This window comes from Herpailurus yagouaroundi, unplaced genomic scaffold (genome assembly GCF_014898765.1).
Source record: "Herpailurus yagouaroundi ecotype Mexico unplaced genomic scaffold, PumYag 200, whole genome shotgun sequence".
Taxonomy (NCBI): domain Eukaryota; kingdom Metazoa; phylum Chordata; class Mammalia; order Carnivora; family Felidae; genus Herpailurus; species Herpailurus yagouaroundi.
The window spans coordinates 314,087-332,370 of record NW_024412431.1 but is presented as its reverse complement, the minus strand read 5'-3'; the positions used below and the strand labels follow the sequence as shown (position 1 = coordinate 332,370).

General features: G+C 52.3%; 1 protein-coding gene across 1 annotated transcript; it reads right to left on the bottom strand.

Annotated features, from left to right (window-relative positions):
* Positions 1 to 11,857: 11,857 nt before the first annotated feature.
* ACTL9 (actin like 9) lies at positions 11,858 to 13,198 on the bottom strand. The gene has a single exon (XM_040449651.1). It carries the CDS (start codon positions 13,106 to 13,108, stop codon positions 11,858 to 11,860), a length of 1,251 nt encoding a protein of 416 aa, XP_040305585.1. The 5' UTR covers positions 13,109 to 13,198.
* Positions 13,199 to 18,284: the final 5,086 nt, after the last annotated feature.

Sequence of the window (18,284 nt, the reverse complement as noted above, 5' to 3'; positions counted from 1 at the left end):
CCCCTTTATAGGAAATTTCCAGAATACGCAAATCCGTAGAGACAGTTGGTGGCTGAGGGGGCCGGGAGTGGGGAGTTGGAAGGGACTGTGTACGTTTCCTCTGGGGATGGCGTTTCCTCTGGGGAGGATGACAGTGTTAGGTGACTGCCCAGCCCTCTAAAGGTGCCGGACGCTGCTGAATTTGTTCGCCATAGAATGGTGAACTTTTTAAAAATAATTTTTTTAAGATTTTGCTTTTCTTAAGTATTCCCTACACCCGACGCGGGGCTCGAGCTTACAGCCCCGAGATCAAGAGTTGCACGCGGCTCTGATGGAGCTGGCCAGGCGCCCCTAAAATGGTGAATTTTATGTTGTGAGAATATCACCTCAACTTAAAGCAATGCCAGTGACCTGCCATGCCCGAGGACAGAGGACACACGGGCCTCTGGGAAGCGGGAAGGAGAGAGAGAGACCAGGGACCTGTGCAGCAGGTATAGGGGGTGCAGGAGGAGACGCCCCCGACAGACCCCCGATGGACCCCAGCCTGGACACACGGCCCTCAGGGGGTGGGGGGAGGCAATCCCGCCCCCTGGCTTTGTGGGGTGCCTGGGTGGCCGGGCGACATGCCTGGGCCTGCCCGGGTGGGGGTCACACACATGCATGTGCACACTCACGCAGCCTAGCCTGAGTGTGCACGCGTGTGTCATGAGCCATGCATGGACACGTGTCACACTGAGTGTAGCACGTGCATGCACACTTGTGCCAAAGCCCGGCTGTGCGGGGGTCTCCCCATATGCGGCCCCCACCCCCTGCCAGGGATTGGGGTGGGCTGAAGGCTCAAAGATGTGGGAGGATGAAGGGGAGCGGGGGCCCCCACCCCTAAGGCCACAGGTGTGGGCCCCCCATCGCCCACTCTCTCCCCGTTGCTGCGGGCCCTGGGGGCTCCCCCAGCCTCCCCTCCCTTCCTTCTACTGTAAATTCTGAGAAATCCTGTCCGTGGTTTGGCCTTGCCCCTCCCCCTCCCTCTATCAGGGTTCTCCTGGCCACTGTCTTCCTGTCTTGGGGCCTGGGTGGGGGCTGTGAAGGGGTCAAAGGCTAGGAACTGCCCCCCCCCCCCAGCCTGGGTGCCCAGACCCAGGGCTCTCCACTGCTTCTGAGGCCTCACGTCACCTCTCTGGGCCTCAGTTTCCCCTTCTGTGGACCAGAGATAAGCATTTCGTGCCTCAGAGGGAGGAGTGAAGGAGGTAATAGGGAGGGCCTGACACAGTCTAGCTGCTATTATTATGTACTTCCGGCCTCTGACTTTCCCTGCTCAGCCTCCACACCTTTGTCCCCTCTGTTCCCCAACCCAGAGTGCCCTCACTCCTGTCCCCCCATTCAAGCCCAGGTGTCATTCAAATCCCAGTTCTTCCGGGAACAGAGAGAGCAGTGGCACCAGCGGGGGCTGGGAGGCAGGGAACCTGGGTCTGAATCCTGGCTCTGCCACGGACATGCCGGCCGGCCTCCGAAGGGTTGCCATGTGGCCTGCTGCCTCAGTTCCCCCAGTCTGATGCTTTGTGGTTCTAAGCCTCCCTGATAAACGACCTTCTGGAACCCTCCACCCCCAGCTTACTCTACTTCTCCAGATGCTGGGCCGCCTTCCTTGGCTGTTCCAGCCACAAACTGCGATGCTCTTAGAATTTATGGTGCAGGAGGTTCTGGGACCTCCAGAGACCTGCCTCTAACTCATGCTGTGCCCACGCGTCTCCTAAAACACAGCTTGAATCTGCCTACTTCCCAACTCGGCCACCAGCTTGCATCGCCCCAGAGTTTTCTGGAATCCAGTTGGTCACCCTGATGTGTCCTGTGCCTGCTCTCAGTCCTTCCATGGCTCCCTATTGCTCCTAGAAAAAAAAATCCAAAGCCTTCCCCACAGCCGTGAGTGAAACACGAATCTGGATTTGGTCAGGAGAGCTTTTATTCAAAAGGACAAAGGAGAGAAAGGGAGTGAGCACTCTGACCACGAGGTCTGCAAGCCCCTCAAGAGTTAGGCACAAAGTGGTTTTCTTTTATAGACAGGACTGAATAAACACAGCAAGAGCCAGGTGTGGGGAGGTGGGATGTCCCCCTGGGGCTGGCCTGTTCTCTGGAGGGGGCTGTCTGTTGGCTCAGGTGAAGGGCATCTAAGTTCAGGGCCCCTGGGGAAGGCGAGGAGCTTAACCAAAGTTTGGTTAAGAAGCATTGTGCTCCAGGGACGCCTGGTGGCTCGGTCGGTTGTCTGACTCTCAGTGTCGGCTCAGGTTGTGATCTCGGAGTCGTGGGACTGAGCCCCATGTCGGGCTCTGCGCTGAGTGGTGCCTGCTTGGGATTCTCTCTCTCCCTCTCTCTCTCTGCCCCCTCACCCACCATGCTCCCTCTCTGTCTCAAAATAGATAAACAAACTTAAACACACACACAAGGGTTGTGTTCTGATGGATCAGTTGGGACAAGCAGTTCGGCAGCCCGCTTTTGAGGCAAAGTAGGAATTTGGATGGTCTGCATCTGGCCTTGTCCTAGATGAACAAGGAAATCTGCATTGGGATTCTCCAGAGAGGCAGAATGATAGGGTGCCATAGGGTGATGTGTGTATGTATCTGTCTGTGATTCTATCATTCTATCTATTTGTCCATATATCTCTCCATGTATCTATAATCTATACAGTATCTATATGGTACATATATCTATATATCTACACAGATATATTTAGATCTATAGATATTTATAGCTATCTCTATATATTATATGTCTATAATGTCTGTGTGTTAAATATTAGACATTTATAAATCCCTATCTCTATATCTATTTATCTATATGCCAGGCCGCAGATATCTATCTAGATAGACAGATCTATAGCCAGATAAACATCTATACCTGTATCCATCTATCTAGAGGTATACCTATAGCTTGGCATATATCTTTATTATAAGGAATTGGCTCATGGGATTATGGGGACTGTCAAGCTGTAAGATCTGTGGGGTGAGTCAGCAGGCTCGAGACCCAGAAAGAGCTGATGTCTCAGTTCAAGTCCAGAGGGGGTGCGGGGAAAGCCAGTGAGTCAGTCTGAGGGTTATCAAGAAGGTAGAATTCTCTCTTATTCTGAGGAGGGTCGATTTTTTGGTTGAGGCCCTCAACTGATTGGATGAGGCCCACCCATGTTCGGGGGGGCAATCTGCTTTACTCAGTCTGCTGATTTAAATGATGATCTCATCCCCAAACACCCTCACCCTCGCAGATACACCTGGAATAATGTTTGACCAAATATCCAGTCAAGGTGACACATAAAACTAACCATCACAGGGGTCTGCCGGGAGTCTAAGTTAAGTCATATGGGAGGCTGTTCCTTGTACTAAGCAGTTTCCCAGAACACAAAGGGTGGGGGATTCCCTAACCTTCACTGTTTTCTAAGATCGCAAAGCTCGGGTAAAGTTCAATATTGTCATAGCCTGTAAGGCCATCACCACCTGTCCTGTCCCCTCCCTGCTCTCATCTCCTCCTCTCTGTCCCTCACTGCCTCTGCCGTGTTCCTCAAACACTGCAGGCTGGGTCTGCCTCCAGGCCCTTAGCCTTGTGGTTCCTTCTGCCTAGAATGCCCTTCCCTCATCTCCTCAGGTCCTCTGTGACCACCAGGCACATCGCCCTGTTGCATTTTCTCTAGGGCATTTTTTCACGATCTGAAATTCTTATTCCTTTTTGCATTTATTGTCTTTCTTCTACTGGGCAGAAAGTTCTGAAATCACCAACAGGCAAGTGTTGGTTGAGAACCTATTACATGCCGGTTCCGGCTCCTTCTTGGAAGTCATCACGGATTGGGTCACACATGCAGACAGAATGTACAATCCTGATGTGAGGTTGGACTGAGGCCTGGTGCTGGTGGGCCTGACCCACCTGGGTGGTCATTCAGGGCTTCCCAGAGGTGAGATCTGAAGTGGGGATAGGCATCAACTATGGAAAGAGGAGGAAAGAAAGTGTTCTGGGCGGTGGGGAGAGCTTGTGCAAAGGTCCTGAGGTGGGCGGGAAAGTGCTAAGGCATGCAGGAATAGAATATGTCGGGGAGGGCAATGAGGAGCTTGTGAGGGGTTAGCAGGGCTTTGGTCCGGCTGTCAGTGGGATGCTGAGAAAATCCTTTAGCCCCAGGGCTATGGGGAACCAACAAAGGGTATTGAGTAGGGGGGGTAGCCTGGTTAGATTTGCTTCGTGCAGAAGAAATTTCCTGAGGTTTGAGGTAGGGGGGAAGGCTGGAAGGGGAAGGTGGGGATACTGGGAGCCCGTGGGAAGAAGAGGGTGGCAACCTGGCCTATGTAGCAGGCATGGGCTGGAGAGAAGGGGGTGCAGAGCAAGGCCCAGGAGGTAAGATGAGCCCCCTGTGGGGTAGCTGCCGACCAGCTGGGCCAGCTCCACCTTTCCCACGCACTGCCCAGGGGCTTGGTTAGCCAGGCATCAGCTGGGCTTGGGGGAAATCAGTCAGCTCCTTATCTTGAGCTCCGTCAACCAGCCCAGCCCTCCTTCCCTACTCTTCTCCACATCCGGCGGCCCCCTCTGTCCATGCAGTTTCAGGAGGCCCAGGTGAGGCTGAAGGTAAGGGTGTGTGTGTGTGTGTGTGTGTGTGTGTGTTTGAAAGGCTCTGCTAAAGCCAGGATTCCCTGCCTCTCGGGGATTATGCTTTTCCTCCCCCTGTGCTGGGGTGAGTGTGGGCCCAGCTGCAGGTGCCGCACCGTGGGTGGGGGCAGCGGTGTGGGTGATTTCCTGGTTTCCGTGGGAAGCAGGCCCTGCGGCCACCAGTGGTCTCGAGGAGCCTGATCTTCCGGTCTCTCCTTCCTGGGCCAGCCTCACGCAAACAGGCAGTCTCAGCCCCCACCCCGACACATCCCTAGTGTCTCTGTTCAGAGGATGGGATGGGGGCAAGGTAGGTGAGGCTCTCCTCTGAGCAAAATTTAAGGGGTACCCCAAATCTCAGTAATAAAAATAAATAATGTTTCCTTTTTACATTGACATACGTTTGGGGGCACCTGGGTGGCTCAGCAGCTGGTCAAGCGTTGGACTCTTGATTTCAGCTCAGGTCATGATCCCACGAGATTCCTGAGTTCAAGACCCGCGTTGGACTCTGTGCTGATACCACAGATCCTGCTTGGGATTCTCTCTCTCTCTCTCTCTCTCTCTCTCTCTGTCCTTCCCTCGCTCATGCTTGTGTGCTTTCTCTCCAAATAAATGAATAAGTAAGTAAAGAAAATAAATGGGCATATGCCTGATAGATAGCATTGTGTGAATTTAAGGTGCCACATGTTCATTTCAATTAGGTTCACATAATTGTCATTTCTTCTTGGTGGTTGGAGTAATTAAGCTCTAGTCTCTTAGCAAGTTTGCTGCTTATAATACACTATTGCTGTCCATTCGCGATGCTGCGTGTTAGATCCTGAAGGCTCATAAGGCAAATCATACTTCAGTGCAGTGTTTGACATCGAGATCGCCTCCCAAACCATAAAATTCGCCCTTAGTCCATTCCCAGGGCTGTGCAACCATCACCACCACCTAGTTCCAGAACATTGCTATCACCCCAAAAGAAAACGTACCCCCGAGTCACTCCCCAGCCCCTGGCATCCGTGCAGTATTTAAAAAAAAAAAAATCAAAATGAATGCAAAAATGAACAAAGCTGTCACATTTTATTTTTATTTATTTATTTAAACTTTGAGAAAATGTTTTATGTATTTTTTGAGAGAGCACAAGCAGGGGAGGGGTAGGGAGAGAGGGAGACAGAGGATCCAAAGCGGGCTCTGTGCTGATAGCAGTGAGCCCGATGTGGAGCTCAAACTCATGAACCGTGAGATCAGGACTTGAGCCGAAGTCGTACACTCAACCGACTGAGCCACCCAGGTGTCCCTAAGCTGTCACATTTTAAAACACAGACGAGCATTGATGCTGCCCTTTGTCCCTGTGTCCCTTGCCTGCCTCACCCTAATCCTACCCAGTCCGTGCTTTGCCTGGTGGGATGATCCCACCTCCTCCAAATACATCCACCTCTGGGCCCCCCAAAGAACAGAAGGTCTGGACCTGGGTTGAGACCCTGGCAGTGACTTGGGGGATCCTCTTTGTTCAAGCCCTTGAAGGACAGTCTCCAGGCCTTTGGTGGCCAGTTGACTGGCTGGCCGGAGGGCTTGGGGTCTATTTTGGGCACACTGTAGCTGAAACAGCAGCCCCATCACTATTTGGCCCCAACTGTGTACCGAGCATGTTAAGTTCTTATGCATTTCTAGAGATGGTTTTAAGAAATTATTTTTATGGAGGCATTTGCATTGTAGAACATTCCAATACATTAATACCCAGAGTAAGTGTGAAAGCCCACCTCCACCCCACCCCCCGCAGCCCCAAAGACAACTGCAGCTTCTGATGTGTCCTTCCACACCTCCCAGAGCACCTGTGTTGTGCTCAATCCTTATAAAGCTCTCCGCTGAAGTGAGCACTGATATCACCCTCATTCTACACGTGCATTGAGTGAGGCTCGGAGAGGTCAGGTCACTTGTCCAAAGTCATAGAGCATGTGAGGAGGTGTGACTTGAATTCAGGCCTGTCCGACTCCAAAGCCAGCAAAGGAGAGGGAAAAGCCCTTCCACAGGAGGATTCCTCTAAGCTCCGCTGAAATCCTGGTTCACTCATTCAGTCATTCAACAAACACCTTCTGGACTCGACTGAGCGCTGGGTGTGTGACACACGAAGGGTCCTGTTGGATGATGACACCATTAACGAAGCATCAAACAAGTCAGATGATCACCGCTGGAGCGAGAGGACAGAAAATGGATCTGCCCGGGTGGATGCCACAGGAACGTAAAGGAAACAGCCATGTTAAAAAAAAAAAAAAAAAAAAGCATAATCTCGTGATTCAAAATTTGCTTCAAACGGGCAGGCGGTGAGAAAGCCCCTTCTCACCTTGCTGCCCAGGTTACCCTCCAAGAGCATCATCCCTCAATGGAGGTGATATTGCCCCCAAGGGCGTAAAAATTAGTTCTGGAGGGGGGTGGGGAAAATGCATTTTCATGTATAAAGCACAGATACACATAGAAATATAAACAGATACACAGTCGATCTGCGCTGTTAAACTTTCATGGGGGACGATTAGGAAAAAAATGTCTAATAATGGCTGTGACTTTGGATGGGATTTTGGGAAACTCTTTTCTAGAACAGCCAAAACAGCTCCTTGTGAAATCTTCCAGAGACGTGCTGTGTATTTTCTTTTATTTAAAAAAAATTTTTTTAGTGTTTATTTGTTATTGAGAGACAAAGAGAGAGACAGAGCATGAGCAGGGGAGGGGCAGAGAGAGAGGGAGACGCAGAATCCGAAGCAGGCTCCGGGCTCCGAGTCGTCAGCACAGAGCCCGACGCGGGGCTCGAACTCATGGACCGCGAGATCGTGACCTGAGCTGAAGTCGGATGCCCAACCGACTGAGCCACCCAGGCACCCCCATTCTGTGTATTTTCAAGCAAAACTCATTTATTCCTTTTTTTTTTTTTTTCTATAAACGCTAACATAGCCTTTTGGGCTTTCTTTTTCTTTTTCCTTTTTTTTTTTTCACTCAAAATATATCTTGGCGATAAACTCATGTCAGTGAATGCAGCTGGCTGGGGTTCCCTTTGTACAGTCGTGAAGTGTTTCTCTATGTTCGAGGGCAATCACATTAACCTCTTCTCCTGGAGGTCCCGCAACATCAGAAGCACAAAATGTTTCCAATGTTCTGCTGCTACAAAGCCCTGCAGGGTACGCGGATAACTGCACTCACGTCATTTTGCACATGAGCGATTGTATCTGAAGGAGAAATTCCTGGACGTGCCGTAGCTCGGCCACAGGTGTGTGCATGTGTCATTTAGGTAGTGATGATGACTTGTCCCACTAGGGGTGGTACCAGCGTCCTTCCTCATCACCAAGGTAAGAGAATGCCAGTTTCCTCAGAGCCTCGCCAATGTGGAGTGTTATCGAGCCTTTTGATCTCTGCCAATCTGATGGGCTAAAAATGGTATCACGGTATAGCGTTCATGTTCATTTCCCTTGTGAGACTAGCGTCTTCTCCTGGGTGAGAGAACTGTCTCTCTCTGTGAGCTCAACTTTCACAGCCTTTGCTAACTTTTCCATGCACTGTTGTAGGGGTTTTTTTTTTTTCTTGATTCTTTCCAAGAGCTCTTTACATATTACGGACATTTTCCCTTTGTGTTATGAGTTGTCATTTTCTCCACTCATCGTTTGAAAATTATTTATTGTCGGGGCACCTGGGTGGCTCAGTCGACTGAGCGTCCAACTCTTGATGTCAGCTCAGGTCCTTGATCCCAGGGTTGTGAGTTCAAGCCCTGCATTGGGCTCCATGCTGGATGTGAAGGCTACTTAAAAATAAAAAATAAAAAACACAAACAAATAAAATAAAACTATTATTTAATTTTTTTTAAAAATGTTGTCATTTGTCTTGGTTTTGTTCAGGGTGAGTTTTACTTTGCAGATTTTTTTTTTTTGTGATTGATGTTTACGTAAAGTCAACTGCTTTAGTCATTCCTTTTATGGCATCTGAGCTTTGTTATCATACTTTGAGAAGGTGGGAGGTGGAGGGAGCATTCTCAGTGCAAAAGCCCTGAGGTAGGAAGGGGGCTTGGCATGTGTCTTAGTCAGGGTTCTCCAGACAAGGCGAACCAAGAAGATGCACGTGTAGCGAAAGACAGATGTATTTTAAGGAACTGGTCACGTGATTGTGGAGGTCGACCCAAAATCTGTAGAGTAGGCTGGGAGGCTGGAGACCCAGGAAGAGCTGCAGTTTGAATCCGAAGGTAGTCGTCTGGCAAAATTCCTTCTTTCTTGGGGGAGGGTTAGTTTTTGTTCTCTGAAGGCCTTCAACTGATTAGACGAGGCTCACCCACCACCCCATGAGGGGGTAACCTGTGTTACTCAAAGTCTGTGATTTCAGTGTGAATCTCACCTAAAAAATACCTTCACGGCAACGTCTAGAATGGTGTTTGATCAAGGCGTTTGGTCCAATATTGGCACCACAGCCTAGCGAACGTGACACACAAAATCGACCACTTCTTGTCAAGTCGGCACACATCTCCGTAAGCCCTACTTTTGCAGTACACGATACAGAGTCCCTGCTCCTTGTTCTGATCTCCCAGGACCTAGGACAGGAATGCACACAGCCTGTGAGGAGGCTCAGGCTCTGCATGGGTGTGTGTGTGTGGGGGGGGGGCAGATGGCAGGCGGAGTGCAGAGGTTTACCCACAACTCCTGGGAGGAGGTGAATTTCCTAACAGTAGACTTGAGGTGCTCCCTACACGTGGGGGTGTGCCAAGGTGGGGGCACATGTTAGGAGAGCTGTAGAGAAAATTCCTGCATCAGGGGAGGTTTGGAGTTGGGGAGACCTCAGTCTGGTCTAAATGAGAGTTGACTTAGCAGCCCAGGGGTGGTGGGGGTTTCTGCTTCTCCTCACTTCCTGTAGCATCGGGACCCAGCCTGTGCCACATTCCTTGTGTGTGTGTGTGTGTGTGTGTGTGTGTGTGTGACTGGCAGTGCCCTGACATCGCTGTCGGGGTGGGTCTCGCTTGAGGTCTGGGAGGACCAGTTTGCTGCAGTCTGTGCGGCTCTCAAAGTGATGCTTGTTCGCAGTGCCTTGAGCTTGGAGGTGGTGCCCCCTTGCGGGAAGAATGGGAAGTTTCGCCTCAGGACCCTGCGACCCCCTGGCCTGCGCGTTCTGCAGATTGAGGCCGCCCGCCTGGTGACGCGGTGAGACAAGGGGGTCCAACTCTGAAGGTGATCTGGAGATCCTGGCCTGACTGGGGGACTGTCCCCGCAGCTAAGGACCCCCTACTGGCCACGAATGGGACCGGAGCCCCTGCCTAGTCCCCAAGACAGTGGGACCGGGCCGGTGGGGATAACCAGGGCCCTCAATCACCCCCATTGTCTGATGGCAGATGTGGAGGTGGGGATGGGGTGATGGTCTCAGTGCTCCATAAATAAATGAGGTTCCACTCGTGAAAATTCCTGCAGAAGAACAGTGCTGGCAGGTGAGCCAGATTGGGGAAGGAGGAAACAAGTGAGGGAGGAAGAGAGAGAAAGAGAGAGGAAAGAGAAGGAGGGAGGAGAGGGAGAGAGAGATATCTAAGTGAGCAAATAAAAACCAAAAATAGCCCCAGGGAGACAGAGACAGAGAGGCTCGGTAGATACTGACTAATTGGATGGATGAATCAATGTCTCCTTGGAAGAGGACCCATCGTGGACACAGACAAGCTCTGACAGCTTGTACTTATTTTGTTGATCAAGTTGGGAGGACGCACCCAGGCTGCAGGCTGGGGTTCCTGAGGTTTAGGCTGTGCTGGATGGTGTGAAGGCAGAGCGTCTTGCCTCCAGCAGGGACTCAGCGTGGCCAAGGATGAGGTTGGAGGGAGGAGAGGGGACCCAGGGTGGCTTCTGGGGAGAATGCCCAGCCTCTGTGGAGGGACAGCTCAGGACATTTGGCCCCTGGGGACCTGTGTATGGGGCAGGAGGGAGCCAGTGTCCAGGTGGAGCCCAGGTGGGCTGGGCAGCCCTCAGGAATATCGCTGGTTGTTGGGTGTCTCAACTAATGGGGTGGGGTGTAGAGGCGGGCTGGATGTAGGGGGTGGGGTTCTAGGGAGTCTGAAAATCCTGGGGTAGAATGTCCTAGGGGTTCATCATGGGGTGACCCTAGGAGAGTGTCTTTGGGGAGAAAGTCGGGGGGCTCAGAACACAGGGGAGGGCCTAGGGCATCAGTGAGGGTGATCATGGGATGGTCCTGGGGACTGGAACCTTCCTGAGAAGATGTGAAGGGCTGAGGAGTGGGGTCAGGAGGTGCGCTGTAAGGCAGGCCATGTGGGAGTATTTCTGGGGGAGACACAGAGCTGAGAGCAGCGGGCCTGCGGGGGGGGGGTCTGGGGGTTCAGAACATAGTGTTCTTTGGGGGGGCACAGGTGGGGGGTGGGTGTGAGATAGAAGAAAGGAATCTGGGAGAACAAATCATGCAGTGAGGACAGAGTTATGGGGGAGGATACAATTTGGGGAAAGGGCTTTGGACACCGGAGTATCTTTGGTGCAGGGGAGACCCTTCAAGATGAGAACATGGGTCTTTGTGGTGGGTGCGGAGTTTCAGCACTTGTGGGGGGGATGCTCGGAATACCAGGGTATGGGAGAACTTGGGATAATAAGACGGGGGAAACCAATGAAGGGGTGGATTTGGGGTGCTTGAACTAGGGGTGTCTTGGTGGGATGTGTTTGGGGGATTAGAAGTGGGGCAAGATTCTGAGGGTGCTTCTATTCCATCATGAGGGTTCTGGGAGGGGGGGTGCTGGAGCACCTGGTGCAGGTCCCTTGGGGAGGAGCAGGTTATGGAGATGGGTTGGGGGTCCTTGAGGGATATAGTAGGGAGTGGACTGGGCCTTAGAGCCTAGGAGAAACTTGGCGGGGGGAGGTCTATATCAAAAGCAACAGATCATGGGGGTGAGATTTGGGGGTGAGAATCTGGGGATGTCTTGGGGGTGGGCTTGGTGAGGGGTCCCAGCCTGAGAGTGCCTTGGGATGGGGGAGGGACCATGGGAGGTGGGTGTGACAGGGTTAGGACAAAAGGTGGCGCGTTGGGGCTTAATCGTGGAGGGGCGGGTTTCAGGGAGTCCGAACTGGGTGCTTCTGGGGTTGCATCATGGGAGGTAAGTTAGGGCAGGAAAGAAGCAGGATGTCCGGGAGGCAGATCTTGGTGGGGTCAGAACCCGAGGTGAGCCAGGGTGGGCGGGCCCGGGAGTGGACCGGGCTGGGCCCTGGGTCAAGGCAGGACAGAGCCGGCTGGGTATTGGAAGCTTTAGTGCCCCCCGCCCCCACCGCGCCGCCGGGGGTCAGTAGCATTTGCGGTAGACGATGTGCGGTCCCTGCTCTTCGTACTGCTCCCGCAGGACCCAGCAGGCCTGGAAGGCGCGCAGCGAGGCCAGGATAGAGCCCCCCCTCCACACCGAGAAGTTTCTGGTAGGCTGCGCCGCCACCACCACGTGGGCCTCCGGGGGCTGGCGGCGCGAAAGCTCCGCCCTGAAGCGGCCCTCGAACCCCGGGAAGAGCGAGGAGCCCCCGCAGAGCAGCACGTTCTGGGCCACGTCCGCGCGCGCCTCCGGGGGCACCTTGCGAAGGCTCCGTCCGGCCATGGCGGGGACGCCCGCGGGCGACAGCCCCGGCATCTCCGGGGGGCTGAACAGCAGCTCGGGGCACTGGAACAGCTCCTTGCCCAGCGTGAGCGTCCGCCCGTCGGGCAGCCTCAGGGTCTGGCGGCACTCCCGCTCGGGTCGCGCCTGCGCCTGGAGGAAGTCGGGGGCCACGTAGCAGTAGCGATGCTTGATGGCCTCGACCGTGTCCAGGTCGTGCTGGCCCGGCGGCAGGCCCGGGCCGAGGAGCGTCTCCGCCAGGAAGGCGGTCAGGTGGGTGCCCGCCAGGTCCAGGCGCTCGGTGGCGTGCGGCAGGTTGTAGCCCTGGAAAACCGCCGCCGCGCAGGTGACGCCGTGGCCGGCGTCCACCACCAGCCCGCTGACCCGCCCGTGCGCGTAGACGGACAGCACGGCCTGCGAGGCCACGTACGCGGCGGGGCAGCGCAGCGACTCGAAGGCCACCTCCACCAGCTTCTCGCGGTTGGTGCTAGGGCTGAAGGGCGGGTCGGAGAACAGCAGCGGGTGGTCCCGAGGGGCCGCGCGGAGGTCGTGCTCCAGCAGGTGGCGCCAGATGAGCTCGGCGGCGTCCCAGTCCACCACGATGCCGTTACGCACCGGCTGCACCAGCGTCAGCTCCGGGCGCTTGCGGGCGGCCTCGCCGATGAAAGTCTCCAGCGCCGCCTGCCGGGCGGAGGACGGCTTCTTGGGCTGGCAGCCCACGATGGTGGCCACGGTGTAGGCGGGCCGGGCCTGGCCCGCGAAGCCCACCTTACAGGTGCCTGTGCCCATGTCGATGACCACCGCGCCGGTCTTTGGTGGCAACCTGTCGCCCACCATGCTGGGGGGCTCCTGCCGCAGGGTCTCGTTCGCCAGGATTGAGCTGGGGTTCGCGCCAGGCCTGGGGGCCTCTGGGGAGGGCTGGGGCTTCGTGCACCCGGAGTGGTTGGCGTCCATGGCTGCAGGTGGCTGGGTGGGCTGCTTGGCAAGGCTGACCGCTTTCCTCTGGGGGTGGGGGTGGGGGGGGGCAGGGGTGTGAGGAGAAAAGGCTGAGACGCGAGCAGGGCAGGCACATGCGGAGGGAGGGGACGGACCAGTGGTCTATGACATCACCCTCATATCACCCTGTCACCCTCATATCATCACCCTGCTGGCTGCCCCCTTCAAAAGACTTCACAATGCAGGGGAAGGGAAGGGGATGGGGATGAGCCTATCCCAGAAAGCTGCAGGATACTCCTCTATTCTGGATGCCCCTCCAAAGCGGCAAGTTTGGAGAAGCAGGCTAGAGGGTGCCCAAGGAGAGACCAGCTCCCTGATCCAGAGCCCAGGAAGACCCAAGAATCCTTCTCTTGGTGCTTCCTTAGAATTTCATCTTAAAATTAATTTAATTAGAAATAGCAACCCTTATGGGGCGCCTGGGTGGCTCGGTGGGTTAGGCATCCAGCTTCGGCTCAGGTCATGATCTCTCGGTGCGTGGGTGCGAGCTGTGCTGACAAGCTGGGAGCCTGGAGCTGCTTCGGATGCTGTGTCCCCTCCTCTCCCTGCCCCTCCCCACTCATGCTCTGTCTCTGTCTCTCTCTCAAAAATAAATAAAACATTAAAAAAATAAAACATTACCTCTTAGAATATTAATCAGAAGGTGATTGGCTAGCTGGTTTGTCCTTCTGGTTTCCTAAAGGAAACAAAAGCCTGCCTGGGGTGGGGTGCAAGGAGAGGCACAGACACCCCCACACTGTTCTTTGATTCTTCTGCTCTTTTCTACACCTGGCACAGTTTCCTTGCCCTGTTCCTGTAGACCGGGAATTTGCCTCTTCGAATCGTACCAAGATGCCACCTCCCCTTGGAAGCCTGCCCTGATTTCCCTTCCCTCTCTCTACCACATGGTGATGGTGATGAAGAGGTGTCTGTCTTCTCTCCAGGGGCGACTTCTGCTTCCCCTCAGTGGGAGGGGTCTCTGTGGGATCCAAAAAGGGAGCTCTCAGTAAGATGAATGGGACAGGGCAGAATCAGGCATTTCTTTCCTTTTTTAAGGCTGAATAATATTCCATTGTGTGTATACACCCCATTTTGCTTATCTGGTCATCTGTTGATGCATTTGGATTGCTTCCCTGTTTTAGTTATTGTGATTAATGCTGCTCTGAACCTAGTTGTGCAAATATCTCTTTAAGTCCCTGCTTTCAGTTCTCCGGGGTATATACCCAGAATTGGGATTGCTGGATCATAAGGTAATTCTATTTTTAATGGTAAGTATTTTACAATGTACAGATGTATCAAATCAGCGCCTTGTACAACTTAAACTCACTGCAATGTTATATGTCAGTTACATCTCAATAGAGCTGGAGGTGGGGAAGGACCCAGACCCTCAATAAATTGCTAAGCAAATGAACATTTCCAAAAACACGGATCAGACCACAAACAAAATTAAAAACTCGACCTCACTCTTGGGCCAGGATTAAACCTGGACACAACTAGGAGATGAGGCCTTCTTACTTCTATCTTCCTGTGACTTATTCGGCTCTTATGCTGGCAATTTCTAGCATTACACGCACACACACACGCGTGCGCACACACACACACATGCACACACACACACACATAATTGATTTGTTTTATTTATTTAAAAAATTTTTTTTTCAACGTTTATTTATTTTTGGGACAGAGAGAGACAGAGCATGAACGGGGGAGGGGCAGAGAGAGAGGGAGACACAGAATCGGAACCAGGCTCCAGGCTCTGAGCCATCAGCCCAGAGCCCGACGCGGGGCTCAAACTCACGGACCGGGAGATCGTGACCTGGCTGAAGTCGGACGCTTAACCGACTGCGCCACCCAGGCGCCCCATAATTGATTTGTTTTAACTAACAGATGATACTTAGCACCACCAGAAGTGGGTTTTGAGGCAACTCTCCTGATCCGTTTTGGAGCCGGCTGTCCTTATTTGAGACAATTCCTTCTTCCCCAATGCACCCCCTTCTGGATAACGTATGTGCAAGAAATGAACGCTGTCCACATTAAATGCCAACTCCCCAGCCCCCCTCCCACCCCGGGCTGCCACCACCTACTTTCTGCCCCTGTGGATGGGACTCTTCTAGGGACCTCCTATGAGTGAACACCTACTGTATCTGTCCTTCCATGACTTGCTTATTTCACAGAGCACAATGTCCTCAGAGTTCTGCTATGTTGAAGCACGTGTCAGAATATTTTGAGAGACCATGATATTATTTTCCATAGGGGCCGCACCATTTTCCATTCCCACTGGCAATGTAGGGGTGCCAATCTCTCCACATCCTTAACACTTGTTTTTGTCTCTTTTTTTCTTTGCTTTTTGGTTTTCAATTATAGCTACCGTAATGTATGAGGTTGTAATAGTGTTGTAAGCATCGGCATGTTAGAAAGACATGTTTAGTTCAGACAGACTGTTACATAAAGAACTGAATAGCCCATGTTCAGAGCCCAGCCTTTGGTATCCATGGTGATACAGGTGTGTGCAGAAGGGGAGGTACTTTCCGTTTTTCCGCATCACTCAACAGACCTGCAGGATGGACCCTTGAGCCCTTAAAACATACTTTGGTGAATTTAGGGTACAGCCATTGAAGACAAAAATAAACATCCCCCCCTTAAAGAATCATCACGGTGAGTGAAAGGGGTGTTGAGTGAATGGGGGTCAGGTCAATTGTAACTGCATCTTGAGGGTGCTGGGTTCATTGTTTTCTGATGGGGGAATAAAGGCTCAGAAAGGTGAAGTAATTTGCCCAAAGTCACACAGCTGGGATGGCGCAGGGGCAAGATTTGAACCCAGATCTCTGAGCTACTGCAGTGACCGAAAAGTATCCTGGAAAAGTGTGAGGTCTAAGATTCATGTGAAACAGTAGAAATGGAGGCCGGAACGCATTGGCCTCAGTTTCCCCTAGTGCGTCTGCCACATAATAGACGCTAGATTCCTGCTTACCACGGCAGACAGGACAGCGAGCATCGTGATGAGAGGCAACAAGGCGACGATGTGGTCAAGACCACCGATCTGGAGCCAGCTGCTGGGGTTTAAGGTAAGAAGGTAATAAGGTTGGAGGTAATAATGGTACTGACTTCCAAGGGCAGCGATGTACATGGACGAGTTATTATTTGTGAAGTGTTTAGGTCAGTGGCTGGTACATCGTAAGCGCTACTGACGGTTACACAAAGTACACGTCTTGTGCGTGTGAGTAACCAAGAGGTGGAAACATCTGAGGAACAGCTCTGCAGGGGAATTAGGGATTAAGGTGGGCATGTCTCTTGAAAAAGCTTTTTTTTTTTTTTTTTTTTGCGCCCTCCCGGCTTCAGATCCGGGCCGCGGGCGTATCTGACACCTGCGTGGGCCGCGAGGCTTTCCACCTGCGTCTGCGGTCGCAGGGGGTCGAGTTGTATAGCTTCCTGCCAACAGGGGGCGCCCAAGACCACCAGCTTCTTTTTCTTTCCTGCAGCCGAGTCCTTCGTCCAGTTCACAGACTTGGTTGCAAATTAGGATCGCCAGATGAATTAAAAAAAAAAAAAAAAAATCTCCGTGTTCTGGCTGCCCCCTGCCCCCGACCGACTGCATCAGAGTTCTGCAGATGGGGACCAAGCATCCGTGATTGTTTAAAGCTCCCAGGAGATCTTAATGTGAAGCCAGTGGAGATCAGGTGATTTGGATGTTCAGCATTTTGAAATTCTGCTTCTCCTCCTCCTGCCCCCTCCCCTCCCCATCCTCCCGTCCTGTCCCCCTTCCCCTCCTTTTTTTTTTTTTTAAACATTCTCAAATTCTTAATTTCTCCTGACCATCAGAAAGGATGGACCGGGAGTCTGGGGTTGTGAGGAAGTTCTCTTGGATCAGCGGTTCTCATGCTTCAATGTGTATGAGCATCTTCAGGCGGGCTTGTTAAAACACAGAGTTCTGATCCTGCCCAGAGATTCTGATTCAGCAGGCCAGCCCCCGCCCCCCCCCCCCCCCCCCCCGAATCTGCATTCCTAAGAAACTTCCAAGTAATTCTGATGCTCCTGGTTGGCCGGCTGGACTTTGAGAAACCTTGTCTGGAGCCTTGCGGACATCTGGGAGACGAAAGGAAACCTGCTCACAAGAAAGCTTTATATAGAGATATGAATGTTATGTAGCCATGAGAAAAAAGGAACCCCTGCCGTTTGCACAGCTTGGATGACACTTGAGGGCATTATGCGAAGTAAGCAAGTCAGAGAAAGACAGACGCTGCATGATCTCGTTTATATGTGGACTCGAACAAAGCTGAATCTGTAGAAACAGAGAGTAGAATGGTGATTACCAGGGGCTGGGGGGGTGGGGGAAAGGGTGATGTTGGTCAAAGGGTACATACTTCTAGTTATGAGTAAGTTCTGAGGCTCTAATGTATGGTAGTCACTGTAGTTAACAATACTGTGTTACATACTTGAAAGCTGAAAAGCCAGTGCACCTGTTCTCACCACAAAAACAGTGATGACGTAAAACACCTGGTGGTAACAGTTTTGCGATTGTTGGTAACAGTTTTGCAATTGGTAAGTGTATCTGTCATTCTACGCCTTACGCTTTACACAGCATTACCTGTCAGTTATATCTCGATAGAGCCGAAAAAGTACAGAATAAAAGACATGATTGATATAGTGTTCCTGTTTGTTCTCCAGGGTTTATAGCAAGACTGCTCAGGCTGCTTGTGTTTGCTTATTGTGGTGGTTAATGTTCTACAACGTCACGACTCACACGGAGTTAGTGACTACTGAACTCTGGTTACCTTTTCATCAACTAGTCAACTGATCTGTTTAAATTAGAAGGCATGCTTCTGTTTTTATTTATTTTTTTTAATGTTTACTTATTTTTGAGAGCAAGAGAGAGGGAGAACAGGGAAGGGGCAGAGAGAGAGAGAGAGGGAGACACAGAATCCGAAGCAGGTTCCAGGCTCTGAGCGGTCAGCACAGAGCCCGACGCGGGGCTCGAACCCACGAACCGTGAGAACATGACCTGAGCTGAAGTTGGACGCTTAACTGAGCCACCCAGGTGCCCCTGTGTGTTTCTGTTTAAAGATACATTCAATATACATTATTGACCTTAGTAACACTGAACTCGCCCAACATCGCTCACTATACCTGAAGCCTGAATGAAGCTTGTCTAGCACATGCA

Coding starts and splice junctions, on each gene's coding strand:
- ACTL9 (XM_040449651.1), bottom strand. CDS start 13,108: ATGGACGCCAACCACTCCGGGTGCACGAAGCCCCAGCCCTCCCCAGAG.